The 21709-nt window shown below is 36.5% G+C and overlaps 1 protein-coding gene across 3 annotated transcripts in view; it reads right to left on the bottom strand.

Moving 5' to 3' along the window:
- The window catches only part of SPAG16 (sperm associated antigen 16), a 1126826-nt gene that overhangs the window by 1032596 nt on the left and 72521 nt on the right, over positions 1–21709 (bottom strand). For all 3 annotated transcript variants that reach the window (XM_003812510.4, XM_055109075.2, XM_055109074.2), the window contains one exon: positions 10512–10581. In XM_003812510.4, coding sequence (XP_003812558.1) covers positions 10512–10581 — 70 coding nt within the window. The remainder of the gene's footprint in view (positions 1–10511; positions 10582–21709) is intronic.

Here is a 21709-nt window from a genome sequence, read left to right as displayed (position 1 = left end):
ATATTTGCACTGTTTATCGGTATAAAATGATTGCAACCAAAAATATGAAAACCAAAACCTCAATGATGCATGTATTTTTTAAAAATTCATTAAATTATTGATACCCAAACCATACCAAATGCTTTATGTGTGGTCTCAAAATTCAGTTCCCAAAAATGCAGAGAGGCATTACTACAAGGTTAATTAAATACATGGTGAGCCAGTTACAGAGCACAGTTATGATACATCCAAATTCCTGTTATCACAAAGCTTTGTGTGTTTATAAACAGAGTTAAAGATGGTGGAGGAGAGAATGACAAGAAATGACAAAACTTCCCACATGAAACTAGATAATAAATATTTTTATTATAAAAAGAATATTGTATTAATAAAATATTATTGTCTATGCTTCACTATGTTAAGGACAAAAAGGAAAAACACAGGGTAATATTCAAAATAGTTGTAACATTGGTCTCCTACTTCTCATGGACATAATGAGCAGTCTTAATGGAATCATTTGAGAGTGGGGAATTGACAGAAAAAGTCTCTCACATTTTTCTACATATAATACATACACATATATAAGTACACATATTTCCACCTGTATTTCTAAACAGTAAGTTGATTGCAAAAAACTAAGGTTATAATCACTAACACAAATAAACAACTAAATGTTACAAATTATAACACCAGATTTATAATAGAGAAAAGATGATGAACAAAGAAATGTCTGGATGATTTCAACGACAAGGCTCTCTTAAGAAATCCTGAGATTATAAAGGCAGGGAAGAAAATGGCTGGCATTTATTTTATTTTATTTTCTGACTAATTTTTTCTATTCAATACCAGTTCTAGACAAAGGAGAAAATCCTCAAAATAACTCCCACAATAACGTTAAAAAATGTTCCATAACCCCATGTTACATGAAAGTACTTGAGAGACCTGGGTGTCCAAACTGCCTGTCCTCCCCGAAGGTGCTAAGCTAGAGTCCCACAGCATCTAGGATACTGAAGTCTAGAGGAAAGGCAACAATTACAGCTTGTTGAGATTAAGGGAAAATATTTACTTCTGCTTCTCTTTTATTATATTTTCCCCTTCAAATTCCAGGGGTGTCAACCTGATAATAATTTAAAACAATAACTAACATTCATGCCTCATGGATCTTTTACTATATAATGTCCGCTATTCTAAACAACTTATAGGTACAATTTTATGCAATTATGTAAATAATCTTGTGAAGGTCACACTACCTTTTGTTCCCATTGTATATGAGAAGGGGAATGCATATAGTAATATCAGAGGAAAGAAAAGAGAAATCAGTACGGAGAGAAACTCAAGAATCCAACAGATAATTCCAGGAATATAAGCAGATCTCATGTAGCATGCAAGACATTGCTAAAGGCCACTTCATCAAAGAAATAAAATTAAAAAGCAAGTAAACAAATATGGTACGAATTACAAAAGTGGAAAATCCAAAAGGGCATGGTTTATGTGTATACATTGTTGCTCTACAAACAAAATGAAAAATACACACTTTAATAAAATTTTAGGACAGTATTCAACATTTAAAACCAAAATTTAGGAATAAACATTGCAGAATGTACAGGGTACTGGCAGAAAAAAAAATGTTTTTCAAGTATTTGTCAATGTAGCGAGAATAAATATGATTTCCACTCTCCAGCAAACAAGCATCACTTTTACCTACACAAAAATTTACAGAACAAATGAAAGGCACAGACAATAAAGTCTGTATCACATTCAGTGTTAAATGCATGTAATTCTCAGATTCCATATAGCACTTCTCAATGTTGAGTAATATCCCAGCAAAGTCTTTGTCTCTATCATAGCTTCTCATGGCTGTCATTTAATGCTTATTAATGACAAAGGCTATGGTACCAACAGGTACTGTGTAGTTTTCCAAATTTTACTTAGGTAAAGTCAACATTTTAAGGCATGCATACTTTCTTGAGATAAAACAAACAGCAAATAAACAAACACACTTTCATTTATAGAAATTCTATTTATTGTACCTTCCAGTGCTAAATTTTACCCACTCAATTGTTCCTTCATGTGTGTACACATTCAATCAATGTTAACATGTTCAGGCTCTTGGATAAATATCAGAAAGACATAAATACCATAATTTAACAAATATTTATTGAGCACTTACTTTGTGCCACTCCCTAACTTCATGCCACTCCCTAACTTCCTTATAGACCAAACAAAACTGAAAAGAGAATTTTTTAACTGAAAAAGGTTTTGAAGAAATTGTCTATAATTTACCCCAGAGAAACAGAAAATGTCTAAGAGATTAGGACACATGTAAACTAAAATGAGGAGATTGGTTAGATCTATGTAATTAGAATTCAGAAAAAGAAATAGAGTTAAATAAGAAGATGTTATATTTGAAAAAAGTATTAATTAGACCATACAGTCTAATAATTACATGAATTTGGCATCTCATAATGCAATTCTGAGCAGCAGCAAAACACGAACTTAAAAAGCAGCAATTAATTAAACTATAAGAAATAATGAGTACTTGCTCTACTATTAATTTTCAAGTACTAACTTAAGAGCTACTTTGCTTTACTATATATGACATTTATTTCCTCTTTAAAGCTCTGAAGTCAGCTTTCACAATTTTTCACTTCACCAAGCATTTACAATTTCTAGAAGGTCATCCGGAATTAATAATTTCCTATACATTATAAGACATACTAAAATGCAATTATATGTATCATTATGATCTGGTTTAAAAATAGGCATTACTGCACTGAAATTGCAACCTTAGCAAACAAAAACAACTAATAAAAGGATGACAATCAAAACCAGTAGATTTCATAAGCTTTTTGAAATTAATTTGAAAAAAAAAATTTATCTCATAATATGTAATACTAAAAAGTGCTTTCTGTATAGCGTCATGTAAATATTCGATATATATGACCCTTGATAAAAATAAAAACATAATCTGTAATTTTCAGTTTAAATATCTACTCAATAATAATTATTTCATAGTTTCTCCCAGAAATTTTTCTACTTTTGACCTACCATACAGAATAAATGTAAAATTGAAAACTCTTTTCAGATCAGATTAGGTAATAAAGCATTAATATTATCTTTGTATGGCAGCAATTATGGGGTGATTCTTTAAAATATATTTTATCATTGTCTGAATTTTCTATAATAAACATCACTTTGGTAGTCAAAAAAGTATGTTTAAAATACTTTGCTAACTTTGCTCCAAATCATTCCAATTTGCGTCTTATTCCCTAAATTTAGATTAAATAACAATTAATGTGTCTTGTTCCCAAAGTTTAGAGTAAATGACAATCAATTTGTTGTTTTCTAACTTCAAAGTAAATAATGTTTAATTTGAAGAATCTCTATTGACATGCCAACTTCTGCCGAAAATAAATGGATAGATGGATGGGTGGATGAATGGATAAATGAGAGAGAGAGGGAAGTATTTTTAAAACTAAACTTAAATGAGCAAGTAAAGAGGGAGGAAGTAACATGAAAATATGAAGAATGACAGGAATTATGAGGAACAACCAGTTAACCAATAAATCGTCTTTTTTTTTTTTTTTTTTTTTTTTTTTTTGAGACAGGGTCTTGCTGTGTTGCCAGGCTGGAATGCAGCGGTGCGATCTCGGCTCACTGCAACCTCCTGGTTCAAGTGATTCTCTTGTCTCAGCCTCCCAAGTAGCTGGGATTACAGGCACGCACCATCATGCCTAGCTAATTTTTGCATTTTTAGTAGACCGGGTTTTACCATGTTGGCCAGGATGGTCTTGATCTCCTGACCTCGTGATCCGCCTGCCTCGGCTTCCCAAAGAGCTGGGATTACAGGCGTAAGCCACCACGCACAGCCTCTTTTCAAATTACAGTCCCTAAGTAGGATACCAAGTTTTAGCAACTGGAGACAGGACAGAGTCTAAGGGACCACAGACAAATGCTGAGATCAAAAGCTTACGGAAAAGTGCTTCAAGTTCTGTATCTAAAACTAGAGTGTATGTTTACAAAGAGCATAAAATTATTCAGTACAGGATTTAAATAACTACTTTTGATTAGATAGTTGGGATACATAACTAAAAGAAACTATTTCCCCATGTTGGGTCAGAATTTCTTTTGACTAAAAGCCATTTCAAAATATCACAGATCAAAATACAAGTTTAATCTCCAAAGTACATTGTAAATATCACTCAAGAAAAACATGCAATATGTTCTTGTATGAATTAGACTAAACACCAGGAGATAATTTCATAAGGGAGTTATCTGTCAGGCATCAGTTTATTTTAATTGATATGTCAAGGATAAATATATAAAATTTAAACCATTAGAGTAGAATGAATCATTAGAGATTAATTGGTGCAAACATCAACCCAATTCACAAAGTCCCTCAACCTTTAAGCTTTCTTACATATATTCTTTTTCAGACTATTTAGTCATTTTTGGAGTTACAGTTCATGAAATTATGATAATTTCAAACCATCATTTAATATTTATATCTGATTACATTCTTATCTTAATATGAAAACAATTTTTGATGTTGACAGAAATGTACACTCTTTGTAAAATATGCAATAAAGAAAAAGGGTAGGGAGTAGTCACTTAACACAGAGAAAATTATGTTAAAATCCTGGTATATACCTTCTGATATTTTTTCTTTGCATATATTCAACAGGCATACATTTGTACCATATAAATGTTTTTACTTCTTAACATTATAACATAAGTATTTCTTACGCATGAGTTTTAGACTTTTTATTATTGTAGGATCCACTATAAACATTCACTGGTGGTTAAAAAGTGAGATTGCTCGTATTGTTGTGTTACTTTTATGACTGCAATAAACATCCTTGTGCATAGTCCCTTAGGAATCACTGTGCATAACTGATACTACTTTAACATAAAATATTAGAAAAGTAGGAAGGAGGAAGGGATGAATACGTAAAGCACAAAAGGTTTTTAGGGCAGTGATACTACTCTGTATGACACTATAATGTTGGATACACGTCATAAATGTGTTGAATTCCACAGAACGTACAACATCAAAAGTGAACCCTAATGTAAACTATGGACTTCGGTGATATTAATGTCATGGACACTCATCAGTTTTTACAACTGTATCAATCTGGTAGGGGATGCTGATAATAGGGGAAGCTATGTCTGGGGGCAGGTGGTATATGGGTGGGGGCAGGTGGTATATGGAAAATCACTGTACCTTCCACTCAATTTTGCTATAAACCTAAAACTGCTCTAAAAAATAAAGTTTATCCTTTTTAAAAAATGAATTCAGCTCAGAAGACAGAGGCAGCGACCAGGTCCTAAGGACATCATCCTTCTGGATCTAGTCATGTCTGAGAATACTGTCTGTGTCTTCTAGCTATTTGAGCCAAAAAAAAAATCCTCTTTGCCTAAAAATAAACACAGGTATACTTAAATTTATGCATTTTATTGTAGGTAAATTATGCACTGTAATTGTACCGATAGGTGTGTTTTGACAAATATAAACAGGCATGTAACTACCACCAAAATTAAGATATAAAACATTTCCACCACACCTCAATTTATTTTCCTTTTATTTTACATACCTTATAAACATTACCTTATGACACCATAATTTTATTTTAATCAGTCACTTTTCTTCTGAGGAAATTAGAAAAGGAAAACATATTTCTCATTTTAACCAGAATTTAACATTTTTAATTCTCTGTATTCAATTGTGGTAGATCTTAATTTCCTTCTGGCAAATATACTTTTTTGACCAAAGAAATCTCTTTAGTATTTCCTGCTGTACAGATAGGCTTGCAAAAAATCTCCGACCTTGCCTGTATCTTAAAATGTCTACATTTTATCTAAATTTTAAAGGATATTTTTATTGGATACACAATTCTGAATTAAAATGGTTTCCACACTTTAAAAATACCATTTTATTGTTTCTAGCCTCCAGTATTTCCTACGAGAAATCAGCTTGTATTTGTATTATTGCTTTCAAGATTTTCTCGTGCAGTATGGCCATTATCACGATATTGATTCTTCCTATCCATGAGCATGGAATGTTCTTCCATTTGTTTGTGTCCTCTTTTACTTCATTGAGCAGTGGTTTGTAGTACTCCTTGAAGACGTCCTTCACATCCCTTGTAAGTTGGATTCTTAGGTATTTTATTCTCTTTGAAGCAACTGTGAACGGGATTTGACTCATGATTTGGCTCTCTGTTTGTGTTATTGGTGTATAAGAATACTTGTGATTTTTGCACATTGATTTTGTATCCTGAGACTTTGCTGAAGTTGCTTATCAGCTTAAGGAGATTTTGGGCTGAGATGATGGGGTTTTCTAAATATACAATCATGTCATCTGCAAACAGGGACAATTTGACTTCTTCTTTTCCTAACTGAATACCCTATATTTCTTTTTCCTGCCTAGTTGCCCTGGCCAGAACTTCCAACACTATCTTGAATAGGAGTGGTGAGAGAGGGCATCCCTGTCTTGTGCCAGTTTTCAAAGGGAATGCTTCCAGTTTTTGCCCATTCGGTATGATATTGGCTGTGGGTTTGTCATAAATAGCTCTTATTATTTTGAGATAAGTCCCATCAATAACGAATTTTTGAGAGTTTTTAGCATGAAGTGTATAGATTCAATGCCATCCCCATCAAGCTACCAATGACATTCTTCACAGAACTGGAAAACACTACTTTAAAGTTCTTATGGAACCAAACAAGAGCCCGCATTGCCAAGACAATCCTAAGCAAAAAGAACAAAGCTGGAGGCATCATGCTACCTGACTTCAAACTATACTACAAGGCTACAGTAACCAAAACAGCATAGTACTGGTATCAAAACAGAGATATAGACCAATGGAACAGAACAGAGCCCTCAGCAATAATGCCACACATCTACAACTATCTGATCTTTGACAAACCTGACAAAAACAAGCAATGGGGAAAGGATTCCCTATTTAATAAGTGGTGCTGGGAAAACTGGCTAGCCATATGTAGAAAGCTGAAACTGGATCCCTTTCTCACACCTGATACAAAAATTAATTCAAGATGGATTAAAGACTTAAATGTTAGACCTAAAACCATAAAAACCCTAGAAGAAAACCTAGGCAATACCATTCAGGACATAGGCATGGGCAAGGACTTCATGTCTAAAACACCAAAAGCAATGGCAACAAAAGCCAAAATTGACAAATGGGATCTAATTAAACTGAAGAGCTTCTGCACAGCAAAAGAAACTACCATTCGAGTGAACAGGCAACCCACAGAATGGGAGAAAATTTTTGCAATCTACTCATCTGAAAAAGGGCTAATATCCAGAATCTACAAAGAACTCAAACCAATTTACAAGAAAAAAACAAACAACCCCATCAACAAGTGGGCAAAGGATATGAACAGACGCTTCTCAAAAGAAGACATTTATGCAGCCAACAGACACATGAAAAAATGCTCATCACACTGGCCATCAGAGAAATGCAAATCAAAACCACAATGAGATACCATCTCACACCAGTTAGAATGGCGATCATTAAAGTCAGGAAACAACAGGTGCTGGAGAGGATGTGGAGAAATAGGAACACTTTTACACTGCTGGTGGGACTGTAAACTAGTTCAGCCATTATGAAAGACAGTGTGGCAATTCCTCAAAGATCTTGAACTAGAAATACCATTTGACCCAGCCATCCCATTACTGGGTATATACCCAAAGGATTATAAATCATGCTGCTGTAAAGACACATGCACACGTATGTTTATTGCGGCACTATTCACAATAGCAAAGACTTGGAACCAACCCAAATGTCCATCAATGATAGACTGGATTAAGAAAATGTGGGACATATACACCATGGAATACTATGCAACCATAAAAAATGATGAGTTCATGTCCTTTGTAGGGACATGGATGAAGCTGGGAACCATCATTCTCAGCAAACTATCTCAAGGACAGAAAACCAAACACTGCACGTTCTCACTCACAGGTGGGAATTGAACAATGAGAACACTTGGACACAGGAAGGGGAACATCACACACCGGGGCCTGTCGTGGGGTAGGGGGAATGGGGAGGGATACCATTAGGAGATACATCTAATGTAAATGATGAGTTAATGGGTGCAGCACACCAATATGGCACATGTATACATATGTAACAAACCTGTATGTTGTGCACATGTATCCTAGAACTTAAAGTATAATTTAAAAAAAAAAAGATTCTATTGCATGTAAAAACCACATTTTGCTTATCCATTCATCTATCAATGGACACTTGGTGATATGGTTTGGGCTGCGTCCCCACCCAAATCTCATCTTGAATTGTAGCTCCCAAAATCCCCATGTGTCAAGGGAGGGACCAGGTGGGAGGTATTTGAATCATGGAGGTGGGTTTTCCCATGCTGTTCTCATGATAGTGAATAAATCTCACAAGATCTGATGGTTTTATAAAGGGCAGTTCCTCTGCAAACTCTCTCTTGCCTGCTGCCATCTAAGAGGTGCCTTTGCTCCTCCTTTGCCTTCCACCATGATTGTGAGGCCTCCCCAGCCATGTGGAACTGTGAGTCCATTATATCTCTTTTTCTTTTTATTTATAAATTAAAAAAAAAAGATTTTCTCACTTCAATTTTCAACAATTTCAACACATTGTGTTCAGGAGTGGTTCTCTTTATGTGTATGATTAGTTCTTTTCTTAGGTGTTTAAGTTTATACTTTACATGAATTTGGGGAAATCTGGGGCCATCATTTGTTTAAGTATTTTTATGCTCCATTTTCATTCTCTTCTTTGGGACTTTAATTTTATATATGTTAAATTGGCAAGTTTTCCTTTAATCTTTTATCTTTCTTCTTTAGACTAGATGCCTTTATGGATCTCTCTTGAAATTTACTGACACTTCTGTCATCTCTAATTTGTTATGAAGTACATTAAATAAAATTTTTGATTGGGCGCAGTGGCTCATGCCTGTAATCTCAGCATGTTGGGAGGCTGAGGCAGGCAGATCACTTCAAGTCAGGAGTTCGAGACCAGCCTGGCCAACACGGTGAAGCCCCAGCTCTACTAAAAATACAAAAATTAGCCAGTCATGGTGGCACATGCCTGTAGTCCCAGCTACTGGAGAGGCTGAGGCACCAGAATCACTTGAACCTGGGAGGTGGAGGCTGCAGTGAGCTGAGATCATGCCACTGCACTCCAGCCTGGGTGACAGAGCAAGACTCTGTCTCAAAAAAAAAAAAAATTCATTTTAGTTATTCTACTTTTCAGCTGTAGAACTTCAATTTGCTTTGGAATGTATGTTTGTTCTCATTTCTCTGCTGAAATTCCCCATCTGTTCACTTATTAGTATTTTCCATTAAGTCCTTGAACATAATCAAAGTATCTGCTTTAGCACTTTCTATCTGCTAAATGCAACAGTTTACCTACTTAAGGGTAGGTTTCCATTTATTGCTTGTTATCTTGATTATGGGTCACATTTTCCTGTTCCTATTCATATCTAGAAATGTTTAATTATGTACTAGGCAATGTGGGTAAAAGATTGTAAAGACTCTGGATGACTGTCTTCCTCAAAAGGATGTCATTTTTTGTTCTAGAAGGCAGTTCCATTTTTGGCTGATGACCCTAAAATCCTAGGCTTAATTTTATGCTTCGTTAGGGTGGATCCATGGAATGTTTCTCAAGGCCCTATAACTTGGCAAGACTCAAACTCCAAATTCTGTGTCCTCTCTAAGAATGCTGTGTAAGCTTTGTTCCTGGTTTTATAAGGCGGATATGGGATGCTGAATGTTACTGTGTTGTTAGCAAGGTGTGAAAGAGGTCTTTCCACCCAGGCATGGCCAGATTTGCAATGTTTCGCATCACTACTTAACTTCCACAATCTCTGGCCTCCTCTTGATCCTATATAATTGTATCTCTCTTGTAAGTGTCAGGTAGTGTTGTTATGTATAGTATTGCAGCCTCAGCTAAGGACTCATAGTAAACTCCCTCACAAACTGAGCCACTCCTCATTGCAGCTCTCTTCTCTGGTGTCCTTCCCTACAGATTCCAGTGGCTTCAAAAGCTGTGAACTAGGGTCTCTGACATTTCCAATTATCAGGATTGTCATGCTCTTATTGGCTTCCATCTCCACAAAGTTTAGTTTGGAACTTTCCACGGACCCAAAGCCACGGTGATGGCAGAGCTCACCTTATAAATTTTCCTTCTGTCAATTGCCTTCTGTTACTTGAGCTGTCTGTTTTCTACTGCCTAAAAGTAGTTGTCTGATCTTACAGCTTAGCTTTAGAGTTATTTACACAGAGAAGGCTAGTCTGGTATCAGGTATAATGACCAGAAGCAGAAGTCCTTCCATTATAGTTGACTTATTTTTCTCTATAATTAATCCATACAGTATGATATCTATATTTCTTCTTAATCTTTTTATTAAAATTTTAATTTGTGAAATAGCCACCACTTATTCACTTTTAAATAACTCTAGAATATTAATCACTGATAAGGTTGAGAAATCACCAAACTATATTAAATTAGAGCTTCATCACATTTTACATTTACCTTTAATTTGAGGAGCATGGTAACTATGTCCTCTTTGCAGTTTCTTCAATGTTTCCTGAAGTCCAGAAATCTAAAAAATAAAATTCAAAGAAATGAAATTATACACTAAATGACTTTTAAAAAGGTTACATAAAACACAATATTTAAATATCCATTGTAAAATATAAAAAATATTAATCTCTTTTAAATTTATACCTTTTTTAATAAAACACAAATTTTAACAAAAGAAAAACAGAATTTTAAGTTAAAATATAATTCCACCAGCTAATTATTAATTATTTATTATAGGTAAGCATCTGAAACATTTTTTTCACGGCATAGTTTCCTGAATTAAGAATACTCATTGTACACTTTAATAATTATTCAATTCTTTATTTTGAGAGAGGTTTTTCCTCTGCTCAAATTGTTTCACAATAACTATCATCTTTATATTTATAAAATACAAGGTAATTATCACTTGGAATGTAAAATATGAAGAGGTTGTTTTTATTCCCCCAACTCTTAGCTCATTTTCCACCCACAATATAGTCTCTATTTTATTAAACATGTCTTATAACTAAGAACATTTGTTAGCTTTGGTGTCATGATTTACCTGTATTCCTGAAAAATACTTACATTTAAAATTTGACCTTGAAAAGCTATTTCATCTTGCATTGTATATGATTATACCAACACAAAATACCATCTGTTCAATTACATACAGATACACACTTTTTTCTACTATCACTGAATAGTAATATTTCTTTATTAATAGAAAATAACATAATTTATTAATTATAACCTATAGATGAGTGCTCATGAAATGCCTAGGTTAAAAAAAAGTAAAAGATTACTATCTATTCCTAGAAGCCAAAAGAATTATAAATTTCAAAAATAAACTTTTTATTTAGAATAGCATAAGATTAACAGGAGAGTTGCTAATGTAGTACTGAGAATTCCTGTTTTATCCCATACCCTTTTTCCCCCATTAACATCATACATTGTAATGATACATTTTTCACAAATAATGAACCAATATTGATATATAATTATGAACTACAGGCCATATTTTTAGTTTTATTAATTTTTCCATAATATCCTTTTTATATTTCAAAATTGCATCCAGAATATCACCTTACAACTAGTTTTTAGGTCTCCTAAGCCTCCTCTGGACTGAGACAGTTTCTCAGACTGATAAAGTTTGGATATTTGTCCTCTCCAAATCTCTTGTCGAAAAGTGATCCCCAGTGTTGGAGGTGGGGCCTAGGGGGAAGTGTTTGGGTCATGGGGGCAGATCTCTCTGCAGATGCTGGTGCTATACTTCTTCTACAGTCTGCAGAACCATGCGCCAAATAAACCTCTTTTCCTTATAAATTACCCAGTCTCGGGTATTCCTTTATAGCAACACAAGATGGACTAATACACAGATTTTCCTTGATTTTAATGTCCTTGACAATTTTGGGGAGCATTAGTCTGATAGTATTTTACAGAATAGCCCTAGATTTGAGGTTGTCTGATATTTTTCCCATGGTTAGACTAAAGTTATGGATTTGCAAGAAGATCACAGGGGAGTGCCATTATTAGCATATTACATCATAGGTTCATGCTACCAACAGTACTTAAAACTGATGATGTTCACCTTGATCCTTTGATTACATGATGAGAAGGTTGCCAGGTTTCCCCACTGTAAAGTTACTTTCTTCTCTATTTCCATTGCATTTCTGGATGCAAGTCATTACTTACGAAGTGCAGCCAACACTCAACAGCTGAGTTGTTAAGCTCCACCTACTTGAGGGAAGGATTATCAACATATATTACTCGAGATTCTTCTGTATGGGAGATTTGTCTACTCTCTCACATGTCCTTACTAATCATTTATATTTATACCATTAAGGAATCAAAGATATTTATTTTATATTTGGAGTTATAATCAAACACTACATTATTTTGTTGCTCAAATTGTTTCAGAAGGTTTGATCACTGGAAGCTCTTTCAGGTTGGATTCCTATAATGAGGAACCTGACTTTATTGTTTGATGTTTGAGTGTCAACAGCCTTTAAGTTTTACCTCCTCCCTCTTCCCTTGTGCCCAACATCTGGGCAACTGGACAAGAATGCCTGGGTACTCCCTTGTCTGGTACTGATGGGAGATTCAAATGACTCAAGCCTCACCTCACATATGAGAATTCTCACCCTGGCCCTAACCCCCAACCACAATAAAAACCCCAAGCCAGTCTCCCTTACTTGCTCTCTCAAGCCATTTCAGAAATGCTTGGGAGGTAATGTGCAGCTCTCCTCAGCAAATTCAATTCCACAAGTAGTGAATTTATTCACAGCCTGTGTGTGTGTGTGTGTGTGTGTGTGTGTGTGTGTGTGTGTGTGGCATTATCAGTCTGAATATCCAAATCAAATTTAGTTGGGGATCCACCGACCTCTGCAGGTGCCCACTACAGTTCCTTTGTCATAACTTGACATATCCCATTATTATGTTGAGATGTTGAGTTTTTTTTTCTTTTCTGTTCTACTTTTTGAGCATTTCCTTCCTTTCTAGCACAAGAAAATGTCCCAAGTGCTCCAGGCCTACCTAGTATTTTCTCTGCCCAGCTCTAGAATCAGACACTTCTCCAAAGAACCCGGTTTCCTTTCCTTTTATTACAGAGTGATATTAGAAATCAAGATCTTAACACTGGATATGTTCATTACTGGTGGAGTGTCACTACTTCTAGACCCTCCAAGCAGACAGACCTAAATATATATATATATTTAGATTTAGTTTTTAGTATACATATACACACACACACACACACACACACACACATACATACATATTCTGAGTTAGAATCCCATGATCTAAAAAAGATAAAATATAATTTAGTATACATATATACCTACAAATCAATTCTATTTCACCTTTTCTTGGGTCATGGAGCTCTAATTCAAAATTCTGAACACTATTATTTCATAAAACCAAAAACAAAGTTATAGGTTTTTCATTACATTTTAAATAAATGTTGATTCACCGTCTAAATATCTACTAAAGAAATTTGAAAACATGTATTTCCTATCAGATTTTTGTCATCCCACAGTGTGTTTTCACTCTTTCATATGCAAACTAGATAATAATCAAAAATTTTAAATTATTATACAATCCTTCTTTATGCAAGGTATAGGTTTAAGGAGAAACACAGTAAGCTAAATGCTCATTAAGATAAAGTTTTTAAGGAAGTAACAATCAGGAATCCAGCTAGAAAACATAAGATGCTTCTTACTGCTCTTAACTCACATCCTAAAGTTTGGTTGGAAATGAATTCTCAAAGCGTAACTGCATCAAATGTTGAAATAAAGAAATATTCAAAATATAAGCACAAAAGTAATGTATCTTCTATTTTACATTATAGAGAAACATTTCACATATTTTAAGATATTTTCTCTGTACACATACTTTGAATAAATTCATTCTATAGCTCCATGACACACTACTAATATGTTCAATTTAAAAGGCTAATCTATGCCTGTACACCCAGGATATACCTGATTAGTATGCTACAACAGAAAGAAAGGATTGGTTGGCAATAAATCATTCTTTGTAAGAAGGGTACACAAACAGTTCCCATTCATTAAGTGGTAACCTTGACTTGTTCCACAAGGACACACCTGGAGAGCTGACAGGACTAGGACTAAATTCTGTGCCCTAATTTGGAGAGTAGGTTAATTGAGCCTTGGTTTAGACTTGTATAATGGATATTTGACAGTCACTTTGGCCTCTTAGCAGTTTGGGTTTAGAGAATCATGAGTCTTCCACCTTTTGCAATAGGTATCAGATATTTACACAGCTTGTCCTATAACTAGGACTTGCATTGGCTCCATCAATCCTGTGTACCCATTTTGGATTCTGAACAAAATTTAGTGATATAAGGAACAATGTAGAATTTGGAATTTATCCTGAGAATGGTGGCTGCCACATCCAGTTTCCATTGACAAGTATAACAAAATTCTGAAAGAGTATCAAGTATTCAGTATTAGCATTGTCCATGGTAAAACCTGTGGTGACAGCCCAGTGGCAGCAATAGCACTTCCTATTTAAATTTGACTTTCTCAAATTGTAGTGAATCTACCACCTTCAACAGCAGATTTGGTTGAGAGAGAAAAGCTATTTATAAATCCTAACTGCTCCGTTTTATTTCTTTTTTTCAATGTTATCTTAAGAGTGGGACTAACTGTTCCATATTAGATATCAAGAAATTAGCTCTTTAGAATTTTCAAATTAAGGTCGCTTCCAAGATGGCTGAATAGGAACAGCTCCCATCTGCAGCTCCCAGTGTGATCAACACAGAAGACAGATTTCTGCATTTCCAACTGAGGTGCTGGTTCATCCCACTGGGAGTGGTTGGACAGTGGGTGCAGCCCATGGAGGGCAAGCTGAAGCAGGGCAGGGCATTGCCTCACCCAGGAGTGCAAGGGGTTGGGGGATTTGCATTTCCTAGCCAAGGGAAGCCATAACAGACTGTACCTGGAAAAACAAGGCACTTCTGTCCAAATACTGCACTTTTCCCATGGTCTTAGCAACTGGCAGACCAGGAGATTTTCTCCCGTGCCTGGCTCAGCAGGTCCGACGCCCACAGAGCCTTGCTCACTGCTAGCACTGTAGTCTGAGATTGACCTGCGAGGCTGCAGCCTGGTGGGAGGAGGGACGTCTGCCATTGCTGAGGCTTCAGTAGGTAAACAAAGCAGCTGGGAAGCTCAAACTGGGAGGAGCCCACCGCAGCTCAGCAAGGCCTACTGCCTCTATAGACTCCATCTCTGTGGGCAGGGCATAGCTGAACAAAAGGCAGCAGAAACTTCTGCAGACTTAAACCCCATGTCTGACAGCTCTGAAGAAAGCAGTGGTTCTCCCAGCATGGCATTCGAGCTCTGAGAACGGACGGACTGCCTCCTCAAGTGGGTCCCTGATCCCCGTGCAGCCTGACTGGGAGACACCTCCCAGTAGGGGCCGACTGATACCTCATATAGGCAGGTGCCCCTCTGGGACAAAGCTTCTAGAAGAAGGATCAGGCAGCAATATTTGCTGTTCTGCAATATTTGCTGTTCTACAGCCTCTGCTGGTGATACCGAGGCAAACAGGGTCTGGAGTGGACCTCCAGCAAACCCCAACAGACCTGCAGCTAAGGGGCCTGACTGTTAGAAGGAAAACTAACAAACAGAAATAGCATAAACTTCAAAAAAAAGGACACCCACACAAAAACCCCATCTGAAGTTCACTAACATCAAAGACCAAAGGTAGATAAAACCACAAAGATGGAGAGAAACAAGAGCAGAAAAGTAGAAAATTCTAAAAACCAGAGTGCCTCTTCTCCTCCAAAGGATCACAACTCCTCACTAGCAATGGAACAAAACTGGATGGAGAATGACTTTGACGAGTTGACAAAAGTAGGCTTCAGAAGGTTGGTAATAACAAACTTCTCCAAGCTAAAGGAGCGTGGTCTAACCCATCGCAAGGAAGCTAAAAACCTTGAAAAAAGGTTAGATGAATGGCTAACTATAATAAAGAGTACAGAGAAGACCTTAAATGACCTGATGGAGCTGAAAACCACAGCACGAAAACGTTGTGATGCATGCACAAGCTTCAGTAACCAATTCAATCAAGTGGAAGAAAGGATATCATTGATTGAAGATCGACTTAATGAAATAAAGTGAGAAGACAAGATTAGAGAAAAAGAGTAAAAAGAAATGAACAAAGCCTCCAAGAAATATGGCACTATGTGAAAAGACCAAATCTACATTTGATTGGTGTACCTGAAAGTGACGGGGAGAATGGAACCAAGTTAGAAAACACTCTTCAGGATATTATCCTGGAGAACTTCCCCAACCTAGCAAGGCAGGCCAACATTCAAATTCAGGAAATACAGAGAACACCATAAAGGTACTCCCCAGGAAGAGTAACCCTAAGACACATAATCGTCAGATTCACCAAAGTTGAAATGAAGGAAAAAATGTTAAGGGCCGCCAGAGAGAGAGGGCAAGTTACATACAAGGGGAAGCTCATCAGACTAACAGCTGATCTCTTGGCAGAAACCCTACAAGCCAGAAGAGAGTGGGGGCCAATATTCGACACTCTTAAAGGAAAGAATTTTCAACCCAGAATTTCATATCTAGCCAAACTAAGTTTCATAAGTGAAGGAGAAATAAAATCCTTCACAGACAAGCAAATGCTGAGGGGTTTTGTTACTGCCAGGCCTGCCTTACAAGAGCTCCTGAAGGAAGCACTAAACATGGAAAGGAACAACCAGTACCAGCCACTGCAAAAACATGCCAAATTGTAAAGACCATTGATGCTATGAAGAAACTGCATCAATTAATGGGCAAAATAACCAGCGAACATCATAATGACAGGATTGAATTCACACATAACAATATTAACCTTAAATGTAAATGGGCTAAATGACCCAATTAAAAGACACAGACTGGCAAACTGGATTAACAGTCAAGACCCATCAGTGTGCTGTATTCACGAGACCCATCTCAAATAAAGGGATGAAGGAAGAGCTACCAAGCAAATGGAAAGCAAAAAAAAGCAGGGGTTGCAATCCTAGTCTCTGATAAAATGACTTTAAAACCAACAAATATCAAAAGAGACAAAGAAGGCCATTACATAATGGTAAAGGGATCAATTCAACAAGAAGAGCCAACTATCCTAAATATATATGCACCCAAAACAAGAGAACCCAGATTCATAAAGGAAGTCCTTAGAGACCTATAAAGAGACTTAGACTCCCACACAATCATAATGGGAGACTTTAACACCCCACTGTCAACATTAGACAGATCAACGAGACAGAAGGTTAACAAGGATATCCAGGACTTCAACTCAGCTCTTCACCAAGCAGACCTAACAGACATCTACAGAACTCTCTACCCCAAATCAAAAGAATATACATTCTGCTCGGCAACACATCGCGCTTATTCTAAAATTGACCATATAATTGGAAGTAAAGCACTCCTCAGCAAATGTAAAAGAATACAAATCACAACAAACTGTCTCTCAGACCACAGACCACAGTGCAATCAAATTGGAACTCAGGATTAAGAAACTCACTCAAAACCACACAACTACATGGAAACTGAAGAACCTGCTCCTGAATGACTACTGGGTACATAACGAAATGAAGGCAGAAATAAAGGTGTTCTTTGAAATCAATGAGAACAAAGACACAACATACCAGAATCTCTGGGACACATTTAAAGCAGTGTGTAGAGGAAAATTTAGAGCACTAAATACCCGCAAGTGAAAGCAGGAAAGATCTAAAATCAACACCCTAACATCACAATAAAAAGAACTAGAGAAGCAAGAACAAACACATTCAAAAGCTAGCAGAAGGCAAGAAATAACTAAGATCAGAACAGGACTGAAGGAGATAGAGACACAAAAAAACCCTTCAAAAAATCAAAGTATCCAGGAGCTGGCTTTTTGAAAGATCAACAATATTGACAGACCACTAACAAGACTAATAAAGAAGAAAGGAGAGAAGAATCAAATAGATGCAATAAAAAAATGATAAAGGGGATATCCCCACCGATCCCATAGAAATACAAACTACCATCAGAGAATACTATAAACACCTCTATGCAAATAAACTAGAAAATTTAGAATAAATGGATAAATTCCTGGACACATACTCTCTCACAAGAATAAACTAGGAAGAAGTTGAATCTCTGAATTGACCAATCACAGGCTCTGAAATTGCGGCAATAATTAATAACCTACCAACCAAATAAAGTCCAGGATCAGACAGATTCACAGCCAAATTCTACCAGAGGTACAAAGAGGAGCTGGTACCATTCCTTCTGAAACTATTCCAATCAATAGAAAAAGAGGGAATCCTCCCTAACTCATTTTATGGGCCAGCATCATCCTGATACCAAAGCCGGGCAGAGACACAACAAAAAAAGAGAATTTTAGACCAATATCCCTGATGAACATCGATGTGAAAATCCTCATTAAAATACTGGCAAACCGAATCCAGCAGCACATCAAAAAGTTTATCCACCATGATCAAGTGGGCTTCAGCCCTGGGATGCAAGGCATATGCAAATCAATAAATGTAATCCATCACATAAACAGAACTAACAACAAAAACTACATGATTATCTCAATAGAGGCAGAAAAGGCCTTTGACAAAATTCAACATCACTTCATGCTAAAATCTCTCAATAAACTAGGTATTGATCAAACATACCTCAAAATAATAAGAGCTATTTATGACAAACCCACAGCCAATATTATACTGAATGGGGAAAAACTGGAAGCATTCCCTTTGAAAACTGGCCCAAGACAATGATGCCCTCTCTCACCACTCCTATTCAACATAGTTGGAAGGTGGCAGTTCTGGCCAGGACAATCGGGCAAGAGAAGGAAATAAAGGGGATTCAATTAGAAAAAGAGGGAGTCAAATTGTCCCTGCGTGCAGATGACATGATTGTATATTTAGAAAACCCCATCATCTCAGCCCAAAATCTCCTTAAGCTGATAAGCAACTTCAGCAAAGTCTCAGGATACAAAATCAATGTGCAACAATCACAAGCATTCCTATACACCAATAACAGACAAACAGAGGGCCAAATCATGAGTGAAATCCCATTCACAATTGCTTCAAAGAGAATAAAATACCTAGGAATCCAACTTACAAGGGATGTAAAGGACATCTTCAAGGAGAACTAAAAACCACTGCTCAATGAAATAAAAGAGGACACAAACAAATGGAAAAACATTCCATGCTCATGGATAGGAACAATCAATATCTTGAAAATGGCCATACTGCCCAAGGTAATTTATAGATTCAATGCCTTCCCCATCAAGCTACCAATGACATTCTTCACAGAGTTAGAGAAAACTACTTTAAAGTTCATATGGAACCAAAAAAGAGCCTGCATAGCCAAGACAATCCTAAGCAAAAAGAACAAAGCTGGAAGCATCAGGATACCTGACTTCAAACTATACTACTAGGCTACAATAACCAAAATAGCATGGTACCAGTACCAAAACAGATATATAGACCAATGGAACAGAACAGAGGCCTCAGAAATAACACCACACATCTACAATCATCTGATCTTTGACAAACCCGACAAAAACAAGAAATGGGGAAAGGATTCCCTATTTGATAAATGGTGCTGGGAAAACTGGCTAGCCATATGCAGAAAGCTGAAACTGGATCCCTTCTTTACACCTTATACAAAAATTAATTCACGATGGATTAAATACTTAAATATAAGGCCTAAAACCATAAAAACTCTAGAACAGAACCTAGGCAATACCATTTAGGACATAGGCATGGGCAAAGACTTTGTGACTAAAACACCAAAAGCAATGGCAACAAAAGCAAAAATTGACAAATGGGATCTAATTAAACTAAAGAGCTTCTGCACAGCAAAAGAAACTACCATCAGAGTGAACAGGTAACCTACAGAATGGGAGAAAATGTTTGCAATCTACCCATCTGACAAAGAGCTAATATTCAGAATCTACAAATAACTTCAACAAATTTACAAGAAAAAAACGAAGTATATGAACAGATACTTCTCAAAAGAAGACATTTATGCAGCCAACAGAAACGTGAAAAAATGCTCATCATCATTGGTCATCAGAGAAATGCAAATAGAAACCATAATGAGATACCATCTCACACCAGTTACAATGGCGATCATTAAAAAGTCAGGAAACAACAGATGCTGGAGAGGATGTGGAGAAATAGGAATGATTTTACACTGTTGGTGGGAGTGTAAATTCATTCAACCATTGTGGAAGACAGTGTGGTGATTCCTCAAGGATCTAGAACCAGAAATACCATTTGACCCAGCGATCCCATTACGGGGTATATACCCAAATTATTATAAATGATGCTACGATACAGATACATGCACATGTATGTTTATTGCAGCACTGTTCACAATAGCAAGGACTTGGAAGCAACCCAAATGTCCATCAATGATAGACTGGATTAAGAAAGTGTGGCACATATACATCATGGAATACTATGCTGCCATAAAAAAGGATGAGTTCATGTCCTTTGACATGAACATGGATGAAGCTGGAAACCATCATTCTCAGCAAACTATCACAGGTACAGAAAACCAAACACTGCATGTTCTCACTCATAGGTGGGAATTGAACAATGAGAACACATGGACACAGGGTAGGGAGCGTCACACACCAGGGCCTATCATGGGGTGTGGGGCTGGGAGAGGGATAGCACTAAGAGAAATACCTAATGTAAATGACGATGGGTGTAGCAAACCAACATGGCACTTGTAAACCTATGTAACAAACCTATACGTTGTGCACATGTACCCTAGAACTTAAAGTATAAAAAAATAGAATTTTCCCATTAATAAAGATTTTCTAAATTGGGATATTTTTAGGGCGAAAGTGGAATTTATTAAAAATTACCCTGTGCAAATAGGTGTAAATCAGGATTGCTGGAACAAATGAGGACATAGAGCATCCTGTAACATGAAAGAAGACAGGAAGATATTCCATCCAATAGAACAAAGAAGTGAAAAGAGTTCTGTGCCTGAGGGACGAGATGCCTGAGGGACGAGGTAACAATAGGTCAGACATGAGTCCTACTTTATCTACCAAGTGAAAAATGCAAGTGGGGCCAGTTGGAAATGAAGGGCAAATAAAGCCAGATACTCTAGGGATACTCCAGGAATATAAGTATACTTGCTGTTAGCTTTTCAGGCAATAGCCTAGGAAAATTGACAACCCCTTAAAGAGTCCTTCATATTTTACATTGCGCTAGAAAAACATACTACTCTCCAGGTCATGTTGAAAATGGACTGAAAAAGGTATATCTGTGTAGATGGACCCTAACTGGTTTCCAAATTGTTCATGGCTTGTATTTGCAATATAGAGAAATCAGAAGCCTCAACCACCTCAGTGGGGTACATGGAAATGTTAATATTTGATGTACTGGAGCAGAAAAAAAGCTAGGGTTAGGATAATGAGGCCACAGATATAAAGGAGTTCACAGATAATGTGGCAGAGGCCATGGATTTAGCAAGGTGTGTTGGGTTCACATACAAAAGAACTACCCAGGAACTATCCAGGAGCTATCCAGAACTATCCAGGTTTCATGTACCTGGACACCAACCTAATCAAACAAGTCACAGTACACTGGAGAGTGAATATAGCCTGTAGACTTTAAGCTATATGGATAGACA

Source organism: Pan paniscus, chromosome 13 (assembly GCF_029289425.2).
Source record: "Pan paniscus chromosome 13, NHGRI_mPanPan1-v2.0_pri, whole genome shotgun sequence".
Lineage (NCBI taxonomy): Eukaryota > Metazoa > Chordata > Mammalia > Primates > Hominidae > Pan > Pan paniscus.
The sequence above is the reverse complement of the archived record's forward strand: the minus strand, read 5'-3'. Positions and strand labels throughout refer to the sequence as shown.